The sequence below is a fragment of the Phaenicophaeus curvirostris genome, chromosome 4 (assembly GCF_032191515.1).
Source record: "Phaenicophaeus curvirostris isolate KB17595 chromosome 4, BPBGC_Pcur_1.0, whole genome shotgun sequence".
Classification (NCBI taxonomy): domain Eukaryota; kingdom Metazoa; phylum Chordata; class Aves; order Cuculiformes; family Cuculidae; genus Phaenicophaeus; species Phaenicophaeus curvirostris.
The window spans coordinates 48,815,808-48,831,499 of record NC_091395.1 but is presented as its reverse complement, the minus strand read 5'-3'; the positions used below and the strand labels follow the sequence as shown (position 1 = coordinate 48,831,499).

Below are 15,692 nucleotides of genomic sequence, written 5' to 3'. Positions count from 1 at the left end.
AATTTGAAACACATTATACTTGTATCGGACTATACGGTGTGGCTAAAAAGATTTTAGAAGGATGCCTAATGTGTCATAAAGTAAATAAACGAAAACTCAGAGAGAAAATTCAAGGAGGGTGTGAAGTGGCTAAAAGGCCCTTTGAAAACGTACAAATAGATTTTACTGAACTACCAAAGGTTGAGAGATACCAGTATTTATTGGTTCTGGTGGATCACCTTACTTATTTTGTGGAAGCCTTCCCCGTAACTAGGGCTATGGCAAAAACAGTGATTAAAATACTCCTTGAAGAAGTTATTCCTAGATATGGAACCATTGCTGTTATTGACTCAGACTGAGGCCCGCATTTTATTTCCAAAATAATAAAAGAAACAACCGAATTATTTGGCACGAAATGGGAATACCACACACCCTGGCATCCACAAAGTTATAGAAAAGTAGAAAGGATGAATGGAGAAATTAAAAAGCATTTAACTAAATTAATGGTAGAGACAAAAATGAGTTTGGTTAAGTGCTTACCACTAGCCTTACTCCATATTAGAACTCAACCAAGAACTGATACTGGTATATCCCCTTTTGAGATGTTATATGGAATGCCTTATGACTTTGGAATGTTAATAGAACATCCAAAAGTTGAAGATAAAATTTTAACAGAATATATTTTGGAACTTTCAAAAAGAAGACATGAGCTTAGAAGAAAGGGTCTGGTAGCACAGAGACCTCCTTTGGACATTTCCGTACACCGAATAAAGCCTGGGGATCAGGTTTTAATTAAAACTTGGAAAGAAACCTCCCTAACGCCCCGGTGGGAAGGGCCTTTCGTTGTTTTACTCACTACAGATACTGCTGTATGGACCACAAAAAAAGGATGGACGCATGCCAGTAGAATCAAGGGACCTGTGTACCCAGAAAAATGGACTGTGACATCTGAACCAGGGGATCTTCGATTGAAGATTCAAAGGAGGAATCAAAATACTGATAAATTAGTTACCCCAGGGAGAACTAAGACACAGCCTGTATCAGTGGTTCCATATGTCTCCTCAAAACGCCTCATGAAAGAAATTGAAATACCCGAGACTCCTAGGATTGAGAACCTTTTTGGAATACCGTGTCTGAAACCCCCCCTTCTTGGGACATTGGGCTTGGGTGATTCACAAATGTCTAAGGTGTGATAAGAAGTGGCTCTGTGTCTCGTTTAAAAGACAACCCTATTGCATGAAATGTTGCAGTAATACCATATATGCTGAAGAAGGAATACAGGCAGAAATCTGTAAAATATTTTGTAGGTGGGAACAGTTGATACTCGAAATTTGGGAAGTATATGAGGTGGATTGGCAGAAAGTGTAAAAAGGTGTGCTGTGAGGTTTGCTTGGAAAAGGCTTCGTAGCGAAACAAATGAATTTTGAAATAATTCAATAAGAACCAGGGATCCTTTAAGCAGGTCAAGGGGGAGGATTGCATTGAGTCCACGCGGCACCGTAAATACAGGAGGATTAAAGAGACAACCTAAGACTTCCTTGAAGATTACCTACTGCCATCGAGAAGATAGTATTATCCCGTTGCTCTCTGCAAAAGAGTAGACGAGGAAGATGGAGAGGTATCATGTAGTGGGAACATGACTCTATTAATAACACTGGTTGTCATGCCCTGTACGGTTACAGTGGGCTTAACGCAAGACCACTATCCTCACCAACCTTTCGAGTGGATCTTAGTTCAACTGGAGGATTCGGAAGTGATAAAAACGAATATCCCTGCAGGTGCTCCAGAATTTGTGTTACTAATTATTAATAATTTTGTAACCTTTGTTAAAAGCAGGTTGGAAAAGGTACAGTTAATGGTGATGAAGCAGTCGGAACTCGAGATGAAAATTTTACTCAACGAAGATCATGAACTGGCTGCCGCTTGTGAAGTGCTATCCAGGTTTGATCAGCAAATTATGGGCAAATAAAAGAAAAGGGGGGGATTGTAATGAGTAACAGAAAGTAATTTGCTGATCAAGCCAACTAAACAAGCAGCGGTCTTTCTGTTCCAAAGCACAGGAACATCTTGTTTGGTAAGAAAGAAGAAGCCACAATGCTATCTTAATTAAAAGCTAAAAGTTACCATGACAATATACATTTTGTATATAGGTAGTATCTACTGAGTTTTACAACTAAGCCTTTTGAAACCGCCTGAAGCAAGCATCAAAAGCAACAAATCACCTCGGGCCTCAGCAGACTGAGATTAGCCAGCTCAAAGAATGGGGCCTTGTGCGAGTAAGGAACAAGTTGCCCAGAGATAAGGAGGAAGGGAGGAAGAGGAGGATTTAGCAGCTGCTTGACAAAGAGCAGGACTACAACCTTGAAGACTGCTGAACTAAGACAACCCTGTAAACTTAGCTGATTTATTATCTGACCATATGGAAACTGTATGTACTGGGAAGGAACCAAGGGGCGTCTTCAAAGATGTTGAAACGAACTCAGGGGGGGATAAAAGGGGTTGCTCAGCTTACCTGACTTTGCGAGCCTTGGTGGAGCTGCGACTCCCTGGCCGCCCAGCGCTGCTTTTGCTTTCCTATCTAAATAAATAGTAAATTCATCCACGTTTGGACTTCGTGTTGTCAACACAATTATAACAAACTGAAGTCACTGGAATTATTTACTATAAGCAACAATAAAATTGAGCAAAGTATCTACATAATAGATGCTAATCTGCAATTGACCATGATCATTACAAATTTTCTCCAGTTTCTAAAATCCCTTTATTGGTCACTCGCCCCAGCTGTATGTAAAGCAAAAATTTAAAGAACATTTGCTCACAGAAAGCAAAACACAGCAAACTTCACACGTCTGAATGAATTTACCCTGTTACTGACACAGATCTTCAAGAGAAAAATCTGACACAAGGATACTCTTAAATCCTAGCAGCTCAGGAGAAAGCCATCCCCATGTTCCAGAAAAAAAGCCGGCAGGGGAGAAAGCCAGCTTGGTTGAACAGAGAGCTCTTGAGTGATATCAAGAAGAAGAGAAATGTTTATGCGCTCTGGAAGAGGGGACAGGCCTCTTGGGTGGACTCCAGGAGGGAAGTGAGATTGTGTAGAGAAAAAATCCCAAGGGCTAAGGCTCAGCTAGAAATCAGATTGGCAAAGTCTGTGAAAGATAACAAAAAATCCTTCCATAAATATATACATAATAAAAGGAGGACTAGGGAGACCATACAGTCCCTATTGGACGCAGAAGGAACAACAGTGACAGGGGATGAGGAAAAGGCTGAGGTACTTAATGCCTTCTTTGCCTCAGTCTTTAATTGTAAAGAAAGTTGTTCCATCTGTGTACAAACCCAGGAGCTAGAGGAGCAAAATGAGGCTCCCATGATCCAAGAGGAGGTGGTCAGAGCCTTGCTAGCCCGACTAGACACCCACAAGTCTATGGGGCCGGATGGGATTCATCCAAGGGTATTGAAGGAGCTGGCGGAGCTTCAGTCCTGGAAAACTGGGAAGTCCCACTGGACTGGAGGCTGGCTGATGTTGTGCCCATCTACAAGAAGGGTTGCAGGGAGGACCCAGGAAACTACAGGCCTGTCAGTCTGACCTCAGTGCCAGGGAAAGTCATGGAGCAGGTGATCTTGAGTGCTATCATGAAGCACATGCAAGAGAACCGGGTGACCAGGCCCAGTCAACATGGGTTCACAAAAGGCAGGTCTTGCCAAACTAACCTGATCGCCTTCTATGACAAAGTGACTCGGCTGCTGGATGAGGGAAAGGCTGTGGATGTGGTCTGCCTGGACTTCAGTAAAGCCTTTGACACAGTTTCTCACAGCATTCTGCCTGAGAAACTGTCAGCCTCTGGCCTGGACAGGCGCACACTCTCCTGGGTGGAAAACTGGTTGGATGGCCGGGCCCAGAGAGTGGTGGTAAATGGTGTGAAATCCAGCTGGAGGCCAGTGACAAGTGGGGTTCCCCAGGGCTCAGTGCTGGGTCCAGCCCTGAGCCCTGTTCAATGTCTTTATCAATGACCTGGATGAAGGCATCGAGTGCACCCTTAGCAAGTTTGCAGATGACACTAAGCTAGGTGGAAGTGTCGATCTGCTGGAGGGTAGGGGGGCTCTGCAAAGGGATCTGAACAGGCTGGACCACTGGGCTGAGTCCAATGGCATGAGGTTTAACAAGGCCAAGTGCCAGGTCCTGCACTTGGGGCACAACAACCCTATGCAGTGCTACAGACTAGGACAAGTCTGTCTAGAAAGCTGCCTGGAGGAGAGGGACCTGGGGGTGTTGGTTGACAGCCGACTGAACATGAGCCAGCAGTGTGCCCAGGTGGCCAAGAAGGCCAATGGCATCTTGGCTTGTATCAGAAACGGTGTGACCAGCAGGTCCAGGGAGGTTATTCTCCCTCTGTACTGGGCACTGGTGAGACCGCTCCTCGAATCCTGTGTTCAGTTCTGGGCCCCTCACCACAAGGAGGATGTTGAGGCTCTGGAGCGAGTCCAGAGAAGAGCAACAAAGCTGGTGAGGGGGCTGGAGAACAGGCCTTATGAGGAGCGGCTGAGAGAGCTGGGGTTGTTTAGCCAGGAGGAGGCTGAGGGGAGACCTCATTGCTCTCTATAACTACCTGAAAGGAGGTTTTAGAGAGGAGGGTGCTGGCCTCTTCTCCCAGGGGACAGGACAAGAGGGAATGGCCTCAAGCTCCACCAGGGGAGATTTAGGCTGGACATTAGGAAAGGGTCACAGAAAGGGTCATTGGGCACTGGCAGAGGCTGCCCAGGGAGGTGGTTGAGTCACCTTCCCTGGAGGTGTTTAAGGGATGGGTGGACGAGGTGCTAAGGGGCATGGTTTAGTGTTTGATAGGAATGGTTGGGTGATTTGGTGGGTCTCTTCCAACCTGGTTATTCTATGATTCTTCATTTTAACTCAGGATGATGTCTTATCTATAAACAGAGACCGGTAGTAAACCTCAAGGGTTGATATACTGCATTCAGCAACTTTTAATTCCCATGCTAGTATTACAGGAAATTTCCATTTAAATGTTGACACTGTCCCTTTAAACATCAACAAAATCAGCGGTGAGGAAGAGGGAAACAAACATTCTGAAGGAAAGGCCCTCTCAAATCTCTGGATTACATCCTTCATGTAGCATTAGTGACAGAAAAGGAAGCTCAATCTCATTACCACAAAGGTCACAGAATTTCACTAATTTAGTCCGATTTTTGGAACATCGCTAATAGCCAATGAATCCTAGAGTTAAAAATGTGCATATGCCACCATCCATTCTGGAACAAATACCACACATAGAGGCAAATGTAAAGCAGGATGATCCCATCCACATCACTATCCTATCAACTCCTGCAAACTTGCAGCTTGCTGGGAAGTCTCAGCCCGGTTCCCACGCTCCCCCGTGCCCACCTTGCAGGAACGAGGGTTGGGATGGGGGTGGCCTTGTCAGGTTTTTATTTTAAGGAATAAGAGAGGGTGGCTCTCATTTTTCCCCCTCTTCTCCTCGCCCCCCAGCGCTGGTGTTAAAGCCCTTATTCCCAAGAAGGGTTAAGTCCAGCTCCAGGCAGCCCCCGGGCCCCCCCCTGAGCCGCTTTATTCCTCCCCTTAATTCCGAGCCTGCTTATTTGGCAGTTTCTCAAGTTACTCCCCTCGGGCAGCTTGAGCCAGTAAAACCAGATCCTTTCATCTCGGCGGAGCTTACTGACAACCAGCCGTCTGGTTTCCCAGGAAACAAAATCTTGGCTAGAAATAGTGAATCATTTCCAGGTCACTTTCAACATGGAGAGTGGAGCAGGGAAGCATTGGACTGAAGAGGAGGTTAAAGCCTTGTTAAGCGTCTGGTCAGAAAAAAACATCAGAAAGCAACTCCAAGGCACCCTGAGGAATAAAGGAATATTTATCTACATTGCCAAAAGGTTGCAGGAGTTAGGAGTTTGCAGGGATTGGAAACAGTGCCGTGCAAAGTATAAAAATCTGAAGTATGAATACAGAACGGTTAAATATGCCCACAACTCTGGGGATGTCACTAAAACCATGAAGTTTTTCCATGATCTGGATGCTATATTGCGATATGAACCTGTCACACAATTAGCAGAAGAAAACTGCAGGTGTTCCGCGACTGAGACACAGACGAACACAAGCCCCACAACAGAGCGCAAGCAAGGTAAAAAATAACCCTCTTTCTGCTTCTATGTTTCTCTCTTTGCTTAAAAACCAAAGGGAACAAAACCCGAAACCCGAGTTTGCTCGAGCCGAAGCGAAGGCTGCGCAGCTCCAGCCCTGCCAGAACTGACTCGATGCACTCCTCGCGCAGGGGAATAAAATGTTAGCACCCACCAGTGTCGAAGTCTGTAAATACAGCATAATTCTAGCAAAATTATGGTAACCTCTTGTATTGCAGCCGCAGTGAATCCTCGCTGGTGTCAAGGATCCTGCACTAGGCTGAAACATTAAATTAAGAAAAGCTGATTTCTTTCCCTTTGACATTTGTTTGCAGTACCTTGGAAGCAGGTTTTGTAGAGCTCGTCCAATTCAGATGTAAACTTAAAGATAAAAGTAAAGGTTGAAACTGTCATGATTTTTAAATTTTTTTGGTGATATGTGTAATTTACTATTTTCATTCCTATTTCTCTGAAACTGAAAATTTAGGTATGATGACTAAAGGTAAATTAAATTATTTTCTAAGCAATTCAACTTAAATATTTGAGAAACAGAAGGATGTCTAGTAACTTCTCATTAAAAAATGTAATTTAGTGAGGGAAGTAAAATCATGTTTACTAGACTGTTTTGAGGCAAAACAAATGAATACAAATGCTTTTATTCTGAAGTGTTTTCACCAAATTATTTGCATCTCTTATTTTATTCAACCATGTCTACATATGCATTTAAGCTGTGCTTAACATTTCATTAGGGTCAATCTGCTATTTGACATCACTCAAATCTCCTTGTCACATCCTAAATGTCACCAAAGCATAAGCTCCAATAATAGTTGTAAGTACCAAAATAAGATGGCTAAAAAGAGAAATGCAAAGCTTAGCCATTTGTTCCCACAGCGTGTGGCAATTTACCTTAATTAAGACTGCATCATTTTTAAGGAAACAAAACCACTACATGTGTATCCGAGGAGATTGCCAAAGGCACAGAAAGGAGCTGGGTGTCTAGTTTGCCCTTGTACCTTTCCAAGTCTCACTCTATAATGCTGTTTTACAGGTCTGAGGGAAAGAAATTGCATTGTTCTTGTCATTGTTTGCCTTTACAAAAAGCTTGACCTTAATTTGTCATCCCTAGCAGAAAGCCTCTAAGCGGTCCAAGACACTTAAAAAAAAAGACTATTTTCTATTTTAACATGTGCTCTGTGCACTGTGTATTACAATCAATTTTATTTTTAAACTTGCAGAACTGAGGCCAAATCTTTGGCCAATACGAGCTATTACATTTCTGAGGACTACATGAAACTTAGGCAGTGTCTCCTTCATCTGAGGATTTGCTCTTAGATAACCCTCTTGTGTTCTGATGAGTTTGCACCAATTGTTAATGCTAATTCTCATCTGCCTTAGACGTCTAGCAAGTTTAAATCAGAAAAAGTTAATTTCAGTCGTGAATCCCAAGCCAGAATATATGTGAAAATAAACTACCCCTTGGTGAAGCACCTCCTTTTGAAACATTAGGACAGTCTGGTTTTAAAGGTGATATAATTAAATACCTCTCTTAAATGCCAAAGCATTTCAAAACAAAACAAAACATGAAGTTTTATGGATACTATGGATAGGATAAACAAAATTCAAATGTAACCAACTGTAATAGCACTAATTTATGAATTTCCACCACAACCATCACTTAGCTACAAAGAAAACACACAAAGATATATAATGTGCCCTGCAGCTATGCAGAAGGCATACATCCCTAACAAGGGGCAGAGAGAATGGCTGTAAGAATATAAACTTTCTTCATTTAAGAATACAAACCAAGCAAGTCATGCCATGCTAGAGGCCAAAACCTCTTCTGGCTGCTGTTGGAGCTGCAATGTATGCCCAGCTCAGTCCTTGGAACAGCACTTACAAGGGTAAACTGGCACCTGTGGATTGGCAGCTGATGCTCACAAGTGGTTCTGTGGGGGCAGATCTGCTCCTACAGAAGGGAGCGTGATTCCTTGAACAGGTGAAGACAGCCCACTGCCAGCAGAGATCCTGGCTGCAGCAGGAAGGGGACTCCTTTAATTTGGTTATTGTCCTCTGTAACTTTCTCACTTTCAAGCACAGAGTGTTCCAGCAGAGGAGGCAAAAATGGTCCTTCCCCTCTTTAAAAAGAGTCAAGAGCCAGAGGAATCAAGGATGTCTAGGCTTGCGACTTGGGTAGCAAGAACAAAATGCCATCAACAATCTGAAACCTGTGCCAAATAATGCTGTCCAGCATATACGTCTTATTTCACTTTAAGAACTTCATTGCAATACTGATTTGTTTTGTTCAAAAAGCATGACAAGGGGCAGGGCACACTCCCAAAGAAACTACTGTATTTTTACCATTCTGTTTAGCCTCAGTCTAAATATATCCACCCTTAATGTAAAGCTATAAAGGATGTCTTTGTCTTTGATTTGCCTGATTATCTCAGCTACTGGGAAACTGCTGACTAGGGGAAGGAAGGCAAAAAAGAGACTACTTTCATGAGACCAAATGGTATTTCTGTAGTGTTTCCCTGAGATTTTCTTCATATCTAGTAAAATCAGTTTTCTTGTACAATGGAAGAAATTAATACTGAAAATCACAAATCTAAGAGAAAGGTGTGTCAGGATAAACTTGGTAGCAATTCCCAGCTTGTTCACAGGAAAATGGTGCTTTTTGCATAAGTGCAGACAGCACTGCAAGCCAGAGGTGTTCATATCTCCTTCCAAAATATGTGGGTTTGGAGGCAAACACAGAGTTCTAGCTTAATTAATAATTTAAAAAGATAAAAGTCAACATGTTCCCTTCTCTTAAATTTAGTTTATGTATTATCCCAGTTACCAAAACCCAAGAAAATTCGTGTAGAGTAATGGTGTGTTATGAAACATGGTATCTTTCGTTAAGATTCAAATGAATGACCTTCCCATTTTGTTAAACAGTTTTGACTGTTTTAAGTTAAATCGAGTATTAATAAATCGAGTACATGATTTACAAAAGTCAAGCTCACCTAGTACTTCATGATAAGATACTTTTATACTTCTCGCTGGTCACTTCCCTTGACCTTCACTTTACCACAGCTAATGCATAAAAATTATCAAGTCCGAGCAGGAATGCATCAGCAAGATCCTTCAGAAATGACAGCTTGGAAGTGTCACTCACTGGATTTTAAAATTAAAACATGTCATTGACAAGTCTTTCATAGACTTTTTTCGTTGACAAGTCTTTCATAGTCTTTTTTTTAATAAGATGCTCATCAGATGCTTTTCCCCCATCAAATATTCTAATATCCATTTGTGTTAACTGTTCTTATATACTTTAAATAAATTACTTCTTTTTAATATTACAGTGTAATCAAACTTGCTCATTCAAGTACCCATGGCACACCCAGCAGTCTTCCAAGAGAATTTATTTCCCCTCTCAGTAGTTTGCTTTGCAGCTCTTAGCAGAGAGCCAGCCCTGATGCTCGAGGTGAAGGCACGAGCCCACCTTTCCAGTCAGCCCACGCGTTGGCAGGGGGTAGCAGCTTTTACCAGAGGAGCAGGGTGGACACCTGGGAGCAGGCTGAGATCAGGCCACTGCATCTGTGAGCACTGTGAGCCTTGCTGAAAGTCAGGGGGATTTAGGATAACATTTTCCGATGAATCCAGTTCCCAGTTTCAGCTACATCAGGGACAACAGGTTGCACTGTTCCTTGTGGAAGTCCTACTGCAGTGCTTTTGCGCAGGTTGCTTTTGGGGCCTGCCTGGCTGCAGCTCACAGTACCTCACTCTCCGTACAGTGAATCAACGTTTCAAACCTCCTGTCACCGTAGTACATTGAATAATTCAGTGTCTTGCCATAGAACAACTTAGAAGTCTGTCCTCTGTGAAAATTAAGCCTATTCAGATATGCTGCTTTCCAAACTTACATAGAATTGCTATAATATTGCTTTTGAAACAAATGTAGGAACACTGTACTGTGAAAAGCTAGACTGAATCCTGTGAGGTACAAACACATCTGTTCTCTAGTCGCAATACTTTCCCACTTGCCCTATGGCACTAATGAGCTCCATAGATTTCCAGTACTCTGTGGAACAATTTTGTTTTCCTCAGATTCTTCTCTAAATATTCTTCTTGGGTTTATGGATTTGTGGTTACCTGAACCCACGTGCAAATTTTATTTATACGTCTTCTACTTTTCATTATCTGCTTTCATACTACACTTGTAGTGTGCTATCTAGCCTAAATATTGAGTCAGAAAAGCATACAAGTCACTAGAATCAAGTTGGTTTCTACAATAATTTTAAAATACATTTCAAACAGGCTTCATATGAAAGAAATAAAATAATTTAATTTACCTTCAATGACTCATGTCCCCTTATGGGGACAAGCTAAATTTAATTTAATATAAATACAAATTGAGTGCGGAAACTACAAAGTTAATAGTCTTCTCACTGTGTATGGACGTTTTCACTTTAATTAATTTAAGCTAATTTAGTCCATACTGATCTTTCAACTAAAAACTCTTCCTTTCCCAGGTGAAATATCAGTTTCTTTAGAAGATGATGAGGATGCTCCAGGAGATCCACTACTTTTTATGTCTCGTGTCAGACCAGTCCAACTAGGTATAGTATGATCTAGCACGAGGGATCAAAAACTATAAAGCAGCACGGCTGTCAGAGCATTTTCTGATAGCTTGAATATGCCGTCATTCTGTTTCTGATCAACACAGCTTTAAAATAGCCACATTTTTGCACCATCTCCTTCCCAGCTTTAGCACTCGGCACTCTCATGCATCAATAGATACTGACCACTCCATATGATATAACAGTTGCATGACTGCTGTTCCCATTCAAAACACATTCCATGCTATAGCTTAATCATATTTAACCACATTAACAACATTAATAAATTAATTTTGTTAAATGCTGGTGAAAAGTATGCCAAATGGTAGCATGCAATACCAATGTCAACTTGTGAATTTTCTCTGACTTGTGTAATTTTGCTTAAGCTCACATGAGCGAGTGGCCTGAGCCAGGAGAGTGATGCAGAGGTCAGACCTGTCCCCGAGCAAACCAGATTTGCAGTAGTCATTGCAGCAGATGTATTCAAGCAGTGGTCTCCAAGCAAAGGGAAGCGATGCTGTAGTCCAACCAACCATACAACAACTCATCTGGAGTCTGTTCTGCTACAGTAGTTTTGCTCAGGAAAGTCATTAGGGAGCAAAGGCACAAATCTGGCAAGCCATAAAGCAGAAAAAAGATAGTAGGTATCTTCTAGATATCTTTAGCACCCCTTCAAATGGTGCTAAGGGAATACTTGAACACATTTTAGGCAGAAGTAGGCAACCGATGAGCTAATACCTTGCCTGGATGAACACCAGTCTGAATTGTCCTGAACTCCCTACATGCCCTTTCCATTTTTTACATACTCTTTCTGCCCTAGCATGTATGTCCAGTTACAATAGTCTTTGCTACAGTCTCCAAGGTGCTATATTCAGGGAGAAAACAAGGCCTTAGCTAAACCTACAGCTTTTACATTATACACTGTACCCCTCCTGCCCAGCATAACAAGAAATTAAGAAAAAGACAAGAATCTCACATGGAATTATATAGAATCATAGAATGGTTTGGGTTGGAAGGGACCTTACAGATCACTAAATCATAGAATAGTTTGGGTTGGAAAGGATCTTAAAAACCATCCAGTTCCAACCCCCCTGGCACGGACCAGGACACATCCCACTAGACCAGGCTGCCCAAGGCCCCATCCAACCTGGCCTTGAACACCTCCAGGGATGGGGCAGCCACAGCTTCCCTGGGCAAACTGCGCCAGTGCCTCACCACTCTCATTGTGAAGAAATTCTTCCTTATGTCTAGCCTGAAACTGACCCTCTCCAATTTATAGTCATTCCCCCATGTCTTATCACTTCAAGCCTTTGTGAACAGTCCATCCCGAGCTTTCTTGTAGCCCCTTCAGGTTCTGCAAGGTCGCTATGAGATCCTGTCAGAGCATTCTCTCCATATGCAATGCACATAAGCAAAACTTTCCTTGCAGTAAGTATCTGAATCAAATTTTACAGGAATATGTCTATGTTACTTAGTGCTATTACAACACGCTGCCAAGCAGATTCTTTTGGCTTGCTAAAAAAATCTAAAAATCTTCAATTCTGAGAAAACTGCTTCCTACAAAGCTAGCAAAATAATTTCAATTGCATGGGCTCTCAAGTATGTACCGATACTAAAAGGTCTTCCCCAGTGCCTCTCTTAGTCTTTAGGTTTCAAACAGTGCTTGAGGCATCATGGAATGAAAAATGTTGAGCCCTTTGTATCTATATTGTTTAATATTTTGGTTTCATTTCAGCAGATGTCTCATTTTGAGGAAGCTTAGAAAAAAATCAAATACAGCACAAACACATTTTTTAGATAAAACAACAATGTATATCCTGTCTTAACAATTTTTTGAAACAAATCAGAGCTAAAATACATTTGAGAAATAAGGAAAATTTTCAGCGACCATAACTACTTCTGTTTCAAAGTGGTGATTGTGGGTAAGATATTTTGGATCGCAACATTTTTTTAAAGGGAATGAGAAACAAAGCTACTGATTTTGACTCTGCATACAGCAGAATGAATGAGCAATGAACTGAGTCATTTGAACTAATATCCACAACTGAAAGCGAGCTTAGTTGCAACTCAACTTACTAGTGAGAAATGCTGGCTGGCACAAGAACTAAAGAAACCTTATCCCTCCCAGATTGTCCCATACTCTATGGCTTTGTCTGGGAAGTGCAGAGAAGACCTTCCACACTTTTCTTCCTCTTTTTTTTCCCCTGTGCTTTTTCCCTCTGGTCTCCATGACATTCCATGGTAGTGAAGAGTGAACCACTCTGGAAACAGAGATAGTTGAAATCCTGCTGGTAACACTGAGCAGCGACTACATCAAGCCTCTCTGATGCTGGCAGTTGTCAACTGTGGCTATTCCTGCAGTTGCATTACCTTCTAAATGAGTATTTTCTTTCAGTTCCCTCAGAAAGAAATTAAGAAAGCTTAATTGATATGTCATCTGAAAATTACCCTCTTCAACAACATATCAGTGAGCTAGCTGCTGCGGTGGTCCAGTTAACACAGGACTAACACAAAAAAAATGGTGTCTGGTAGTACACCCTTTGCACAGCTAGAATGAATTACTGAGACTAGCAAAGAATGCCTCTATCTAGGACAAGTTTGTCCCAGACAGGTTGTTATACACAAGCATGCTCCACGGAAGCTATAAGGGCAAGCAAAGGTCAGATATTTTTGCCATCACACAAAGCTCAGTGACTGTGAAGTATCAAACTCCTGCAATCTGGCCGGCCCTTTTAGAATAAGACACCTGCCAAGGCATTTATCACTCCAGTATGATGGCAAAAAACGGTCAGCTACTGTGCACCTTCATGCTTGCTCTCTTTGATGAAGCTCTGGAATTGTGGGGTTTTTTTAATAGTTATTTCTGCGAAGATTGAGAAAATGCATGAGAATCCACTTTCCAAACTAATTTGATAATGAAAATTAAGTCTTATAGCAATTTCATAATTACAAACAAGGAACCATTAAAAAACCGCCAAAGATCATATTCCAGTGTTTTAATAATTGCATGGCATCCTTTACCTTCTATTATTAAGCGTTAAAGACTGGAGAAAAATAAAAATGTGTTATTTCTGCAGAGTAGGATAACCCTGACTTTAATTTTTCCTAAAAAAACCCCAAATATTTTTGATTGACCTGCACTGAGAAAGGAGGAGGTTCTGTAGTATAAGCACTGGGTTCATCATCACAAAAATATTCTTATGTTACTGCAGGCAAAAGTCTCCATTCCTCAGCTCCCCACAAAAAGGAGCTTTGTTAAGAGTTAGGGATCAGATTTTTCAGATCCATATGCTCTTTACCTCTTAAAAGCTCTCCGTGTGTGCGAAACCAAAAGTATGGCATGAATGCAGAAAGTTAAGTCCTAATGCTAGTGTGAGTGATTAGGGGCCCAATTTATGATTGTGCTCATACAGCACTTCGTGTCTTCCAAAGAGTGCTCTTCTCCTCTCTAATGTGTGAAGGATGGAACAGCTCACCAGTTATTCTCATATTAATTAAATATACATGTCTACCTTAATATAATATATACCTTAATAATTTTCAAGAGGAGGCAAAAATGTCAGAATTAATAAAAATGCTGACAAAGTAATAACCAATAGCTTGATTTTTGTTGTCACCTCTGCTCCATCTTTCTCTGGAGAGACAAGTCATGAGGAAACAGCACACTTCATTCTCATTCTCTCTGTCCTTTCCCTACTCCAACCACCCAATGCAGGTAACCTGTATCTGTGTCTCTCCCCCACCCCACATGATACAGGTAATCCAACGTCAGCAGTAGAGGCTCCCAAAACACCGGCTTTTATTCCAACAGTAGCAAATGAAGGAGGAAAACACTGGACTGTTAATGAAGTCAGAGCTTTGATACGCATATGGTCAGACAAAAATATCCAGCAACAACTGGAGGGAACAGTGAGAAATAAAAGAATATTTGAACAAGTTGCCACTAGACTTCAAAAGTTTGGAATTGACAGGGACTGGAAGCAGTGCAGGACAAAATATAAAAATCTGAAACATGAATACAAGAGTGTAAAAAGTGCCCAAGACTCAGGGAGTACAAGTAAAAGTATGAAATTTTTTAATGAACTGGATGCTATTCTGGGGCACATCACCATGGAACAAGCAAGTAAATCAGACAATGATGAAAGTGAGAGGCCTCCAGAATGGACAGAAGCAAAATCAGAAAAGAACTCCATGGGTAAGTACTTCATACACATATATAATTCAATTTTCCTCCACTAGAGAGGCCTTAAAAGAATGAAAACCAAAAAGCACTCAGCTAGGTTGACCAGTTTGCTGGGGGAGGGAACACTGAATGGAAAGTTACTATTTTGTCCAGTTGTTCACCTTACATTATAGGGTAATCTTTCAAATTGATTCTTATTTTTCAATAGATTTGAGAAACAAAAAGAGGAAAAAAAGATGAAGACTTAGGATAAAATAAAGCGATGCAGAGAGATCATTCCAGTCAAGATCACAGCAGAGAGACTGTTTCCAGCTTAGCTTAAGAAAAAAAATGGATGAGAGATGGTCAGATGGCTTTACTGGAGAAAGGATGACATTGAGTAAAAGAAGTCTGTAGTTATAGACATTAGTTAAAAACTTAATATTTAAACTCTTTTTCTCGTATGGTGCTCCGTAGCCCTGTTTACTGGCATTTGAAGCACGAATCCTAAACTAGTGAGACAACTATTGTGAAAATAGCAAAAGGAATAGCACTAAGAATGTTGGCAGAATTTGCCTTTATTTTTGTGTCGTTATTGATGAATAACTTGGTAATGGATGGATTAGAGATAGAATTAGAACAGACTGATAAACCTACACTACCCAGGAGTTAAAACATTTTTTTTTTGTTGGTACGTACAACCAGAAACAGGCCTGTTGTTTAGGAACAGAATGAAACATAAGCCCTTTTATTGCACAGTAATAATCCTGCACAGAAAATATTATGGTGGCCAAATA

General features: G+C 41.3%; 1 protein-coding gene across 1 annotated transcript in view; it reads left to right on the top strand.

Moving 5' to 3' along the window:
- Positions 1 to 5,721: 5,721 nt before the first annotated feature.
- Positions 5,722 to 15,692, top strand: part of PAICS (phosphoribosylaminoimidazole carboxylase and phosphoribosylaminoimidazolesuccinocarboxamide synthase) — a 38,906-nt gene continuing 28,935 nt past the window's right edge. The window contains exons 1-3 of the mRNA XM_069856569.1: positions 5,722 to 6,134; positions 10,647 to 10,733; positions 14,491 to 14,928. Coding sequence (XP_069712670.1) covers positions 5,750 to 6,134; positions 10,647 to 10,733; positions 14,491 to 14,928 — 910 coding nt within the window. The 5' untranslated portion in view covers positions 5,722 to 5,749. The remainder of the gene's footprint in view (positions 6,135 to 10,646; positions 10,734 to 14,490; positions 14,929 to 15,692) is intronic.